The sequence below is a fragment of the Mastomys coucha genome, unplaced genomic scaffold (genome assembly GCF_008632895.1).
Source record: "Mastomys coucha isolate ucsf_1 unplaced genomic scaffold, UCSF_Mcou_1 pScaffold22, whole genome shotgun sequence".
In the NCBI taxonomy this organism is placed as follows: Eukaryota; Metazoa; Chordata; class Mammalia; order Rodentia; family Muridae; genus Mastomys; species Mastomys coucha.
In genome coordinates, this window is record NW_022196905.1 from 169041772 (window position 1) to 169047293 (window position 5522).

The window sequence follows — 5522 nt, forward strand, 5'->3', positions numbered from 1 at the left end:
GATGGACTTGTGTCTTTTCATTGAAGGTTGAGGGAAAAACGAAGAACCATGAAAGCAATGGAGGATACAGAGCTGAATACTCCTATGCTGCTGTTGCTACTGCTGGTCCTGCTGCTGCTGCTGCTGCTGCTGCTGCTGCTGCTGGTGGTGGTGGTGCTGCTGCTGCTCCTGCTGCTGTTGCTACTGCTGGTCCTGCTGCTGCTGGTGCTGCTGCTGCTGGTGCTGGTGCTGCTGCTGCTGGTGCTGCTGCTGCTCCTGCTGCTGTTGCTCCTGCTGGTCCTGCTGCTGCTGGTGCTGCTGCTGTTGCTGGTGCTGCTGTTGCTGGTGCTGCTGGTGCTGGTGCTGCTGCTGGTGCTGGTGCTGCTGCTGCTGGTGGTGCTGCTGCTGCTGCTGGTGCTGGTGTTGCTGCTGGTGCTGGTGCTGCTGGTGTTGCTGGTGTTGCTGCTGCTGCTGGTGCTGCTGCTGGTGGTGCTGCTGCTGATGGTACTTTTGTTACTGCTGGTGCTGGTGATGGTGGTGGTGCTGCTGCTACATCCGCTATTGCTTCTGCAACTGATGAACTGGTCCTACAGAGAAAATCTGGTGAAATTAACAACCAGAGATCTCTTACTGAGGAGAATGCAAAGCACGATCGGTAACAGCATATATCCAGTGGTAGACAATTGCTACTGTCCTATAAGAAATTCTAATTTGGCATAATTTTCATAAGACAAATTCTATGCTTTATGAGGGCACACAAACTACAGTGTTAAGGATTTTATCCAAAAGGTAATAATCAGGGTTGTCAGATTTGAAGAAAGCGATGTTCTTTTACATGCTTCACTCAATAAAACTTTGTTTCATACAGGTTAGAACCAGAACTCAGTGGCGCCGTGCCTGAGGCTTGTCTTGGCTTGCTCTGATGAAACACCACGACCAAAAGCAACTTCAGGAGGAAAGAGTTCATTTGTGTAGTTCATCAGCAAAAGCAATCAGGACAGGAACTCAAGCACTGAGGAGCCTGGAGGCAGGGGCTGATGCAGAGGCCATGGAGGGTGCTGCTTCCCAGCTTGCTCTTAGTGGCTTGCTCAGTCCGCTTTGTTATACAACTCAGGATTATCAGCTCAGGACCAGCAGTCAAGGAATGACACTACCCTTAATGAACTAATGAACTGGGGCATCCCACACCAACCATTAATCATCACAATAGCCCCAGAAGTGGAGGGTACCTTTCAACTGAGGTTCTTTCCAGATGACTGTAGGCTTGTGTCATCCTGACAAGAGAAAAAACAAACAAAAACACAAAACCAAAAATCAACAAACTCCACCACTTTGTTCAAAGCATATACAACACACATAAAAACTGAGCAACAACAAAAAATGGAAGCAGAAGGCTGTATCTAGCACTAACATGCTGCACTGTGCTAAATGCAAAATTATGTTATGACATAAAGTGCATTTTTAATGAAGACATCACCCACATAGAAGATGTTTTGCTGTGTATTACACTGAATTTTCCACATTGACTCCATGTACATTTTACCTAAACTCAAACTTTAATCACATTATTTCCAGAAGTTTTTCATATTCATTCCTATTATAGAGTTCAGAATTTTTAATGAAACGTTTGGGGACTTTATACATGAGTGTGGCATGTATGCTATTCTCAACTCCACCATTATCTCATCTCATGTCCCCTTTATCTCCCCAAGTTATGACTCATAGTTAATTATCACATATATGCATACTGTATATATTCATATACTGATATATGTAATATTTTGAGTCTATTCAGCATTGTTCTTATATATTTGTATCTGCTGCCCATGTAGAATTAGACAACCTATATGGGAGCTTGTTCATGGAAGAAACCAATCTTTTCTCACTAGCCAATGACCAGCTATAATTATATATATAGTATATATAATTATATATACATATATGTATACACACACACACACACACACATATATGTGGTCACCGTGGAAGCCCAAATGTAATAGATAAGTGCAGTAAATCCTAGAGAAAAAAATTATGAAAAAAGGCAATAGAAAACATAAAATAATTGGAGAATAATGTAGAACATGGATTAGATTTCTTTTTTTTCTGATATCTTTTAGATTATGTTTTTATGATGTTTAGAAAGGATACATTTGAGAGGAATATGGGTATTCAATTTGTGTGTCCAAGCACAAGAAAGCATGATGCATTCCCCTTAAAGGTTTCTGACAAGCTAACTTATTCTATTTATACCTTTCCATTGTAAGAGGATATTTTTCATTTTGATTTCATTAAGAAATGTAATAAAGCTTTTAGAATATTATACATTACATGTTGTACAGACAGAATTCTGAGATATGAATTCTTGTTTGTAATTGACCTGCTGTTTATATTTCAGCAAGATACTTGGTATTTCTTTGACTAGATCTTTACTTTATAAAATACCTAATCTATCTTCTATTTAACAAAATTGTAGTTAGTTCAACCTATTTATAGCAATTAGAATACTCAGAATAATGCTCAGTAACCGTATAGTTGATCCTGAAAAATCTACTTCTTAATATTCTTATTGTTTCCTTCATTTAAGGAATTAAACAGTATTTTTCAAATAGATTTTAATGTTTGTAAAAGTTTAATTAAAAATTAATTTTGTTTATTGCTGTGTATCAAAATGTGAATAGCATCCTGATTTTCCAATATTTACTTAATAAATAGGATAGTTACAAAAGGGTATGCTTCTATAAATAATTAAAACTTTTTAGATATTATTTTTATTTTGGATTTTATAATTTTTGTGATATTAACTTGTGCTTTTTATAGGCCCCGAAAGAAAAAATCTAAGGAAAAACATAAGGTATTGTAAAAATAATAAACTGTAGTTTTTTACTCAAAGTGTTATGTAAAAGGCTGTGAAACTTTATGAAACTCAAAGTTAAAATACATCATAAAACATACAATGAAGAGGTAAAAAAAGGTCCCCAAACTCAGACACATCAGGAGTATCAACTCTTAGAAGTTCAAAGCAGGGAAATTTTCACGCGTGGGGAGTTCCAAGCCAGTGTGGGACACAGATAAGACCATCTCAAAATATAAAGAAAATAAGAGATAAAAGGAATTTTGATATCCCTTCTGTCTAAAAAACACCTTTTTTTTTTTTAAATGTGTCTATGAAAAAGTGGTGATTGATAAAAGTCTCCATTTTACTGTTAAATTCTAGAGGACAACCACGAATAATGGCAATAGGCTATAATGTTTGGGATTATATGGTACATCCCTGGCTAACAACTCCAAAAGAAGAAGCCCATTCCTGGTACTGGGCTTTTAAGTTGTTAGTTTCTGGTATCCAAAAGAGATATTGTTGCCATATTATCAGGTAGCTCTGTTTTAACTTTCTTTCTCTGGAAGAGTCTACAGTAATAGATTTCCACATGTCTTTTAAACAATGTCTTTAGTATTACTTATTCCTCTCCAAATCCTCTCTTCTACCCTACTCTTTGCTCTCTACCACCCTACTTTAACCTTCTTGTTTAATTATTCCCTTGTGAACACTTTATACCTCTATAGCTTTTCTCCCTTTAAAGTTCGTGGCTATGGCCCCTTAGTAATTCCCTGAGCTCTTTGGGTATTCCAAGTTAAACACACATACCTGAAATTCAAAGCTAACATACACATATTAGAAAGAACATCTGGCATTTGCCTTTTTCGGTCTGGGTTATCTCATTAGGAATGATTATCTCTAGCTCTATCCGTTTACCTATGAATTTCATAATGTTATTTGTCTTAACAACTGAGTGAAATTCCATTGCACAAATGTGCCACAATTTCAATATCTATTCATCAGCTGATGGCCATTTAGACTGTTTGCATTTCCTACCTATTGTGAGTCAAGCATCAATCAACACGAATGAGTGGATATCTTTAGAGTAGGGTGTGGCACCTTTGTGTATATTCCAGAGAGCTGTATAACGGGATTTTATGGTAGATCTATTTTTAACTCCCTGAGAAACTTCCACATTGATTTTTGTAGTTGTTACCCCAGTTACCGTTCCCAGCAGCAATAGATACAATTTCTTTGTATCCATTTGTAGTCATTTGCATTGTTGTTGACCTTAGACATTCTGACTTGGATGAGATGGGTTCTCAAAGAAATTTTTAAGTTGCATTTTCCTGAAGACATCACTTACTTGTGTCATAGAACATGACAAAAAATCAAGCTGTGATGAATGGAAGCTCCTTCCCTACTGGTTAGCTTTCATAGTGCTGAAAGGTGCTATACAAACTACTGAAGGAGAAATGGAATCTCAACCTTATTTAGCTGTGAACCCTTTGAATTACCGTAATGACTGGCCTGGAAGCTACGCCTAAGTGTTTAACAGTGGCGCTAACATTCTAAGAGTAAACAACCACTTTCTGATTATATTAAAAGTTTACTTTGTGAGATGAAGCCCATATGAGCACCATTACTGGACTAAAAACTTCAGGCTAGCTGGGTTACTGGGTCACAGGCCCTAGGAAAGAACTTACGATTAGTAAGCTGCTAAGTGGACATACTGTTAAACTGACTTCTCATAACGTTGTTATACTCACCAATCAGCGTACCTCTAACTGCCTTCATTTAAAAAGCTTCTGTTTGCAATAGTGATTAGCACAGTGACCCAAGACAGGCTACTGTGCAGAGAATATGAAACTGCAGAATGCTCAACCTTAAAGGGAACATATATATCTCATTCCTGTTCCCAGGGCTCAGCAATTATTGCTGAAGATGGGACGGAAAGGATGTAAGAGCCAGAGGTAGTTGATGACTACCAGGAAACGTTAGTTTTTAAACACAGAAGGGCAGTTGCACATATGATTCTCAGTAATTGTAGTAGCACATGTCAGACCTGGGTGAGCTCAAGCCAGACAAAATTCCAACACGAAGTTTAGGTATACAACCCCATCACTAGCCTTGCAGCTTCTGGCATGCATCTGTGAGAGGGAGATCGTTTTCTCTAATAGTTTCCTTGGTTTGGGAAGGCAGCCCAGCTAAGAAGTTTAGGGCACCAGAGTACTGATCTTTAAGGATTAACAAACAAGGACACAAAGTTGGTTGGGTAGGGAAGAAGGGTGGTCTTGGGAAGAATTAAGGGAGGGGTAAATATGAGGGAAACGCACTGTATGAAACTCAAAGAACTGATAAAATGTGTCAAATTTTCAAAACAGATTTCTCTTCAGTGGTTTCCTTGGCTTTGTATAAAATGAGTAATTGCTACTTTTATATTGATACTTTTTATCTTTTTTACAATGGTATTTATCTCTTAGGTAACAAAAGAAGTCAGAGCTATGGTTGATGTAACTCAGTCATCTGAATCAGTTTCAGAAAATGGTGAGTTATCGAAACACAAACGTACTTTACACTTAATTTTATTAGAATATGTATACAAATCAACTGTCTAATCCCTCTTATTTTTCAGAGTTTTCAGTATTCCTGATATTTTACATTCTTATGAAATTTTTCCTTCCTTCCTTCCTTCCTCCCTCTCTTCCTCCCTCCCTCCTTCCCT

General features: G+C 37.9%; 1 protein-coding gene across 1 annotated transcript in view; it reads left to right on the plus strand.

Annotated features, from left to right (window-relative positions):
• The first annotated feature begins 382 nt into the window (after window positions 1-382).
• The window catches only part of LOC116069095 (ankyrin repeat domain-containing protein 26-like), a 36059-nt gene continuing 30919 nt past the window's right edge, over window positions 383-5522 (plus strand). The window contains exons 1-3 of the mRNA XM_031339452.1: window positions 383-634; window positions 2800-2833; window positions 5281-5344. Coding sequence (XP_031195312.1) covers window positions 5302-5344 — 43 coding nt within the window. The 5' untranslated portion in view covers window positions 383-634; window positions 2800-2833; window positions 5281-5301. The remainder of the gene's footprint in view (window positions 635-2799; window positions 2834-5280; window positions 5345-5522) is intronic.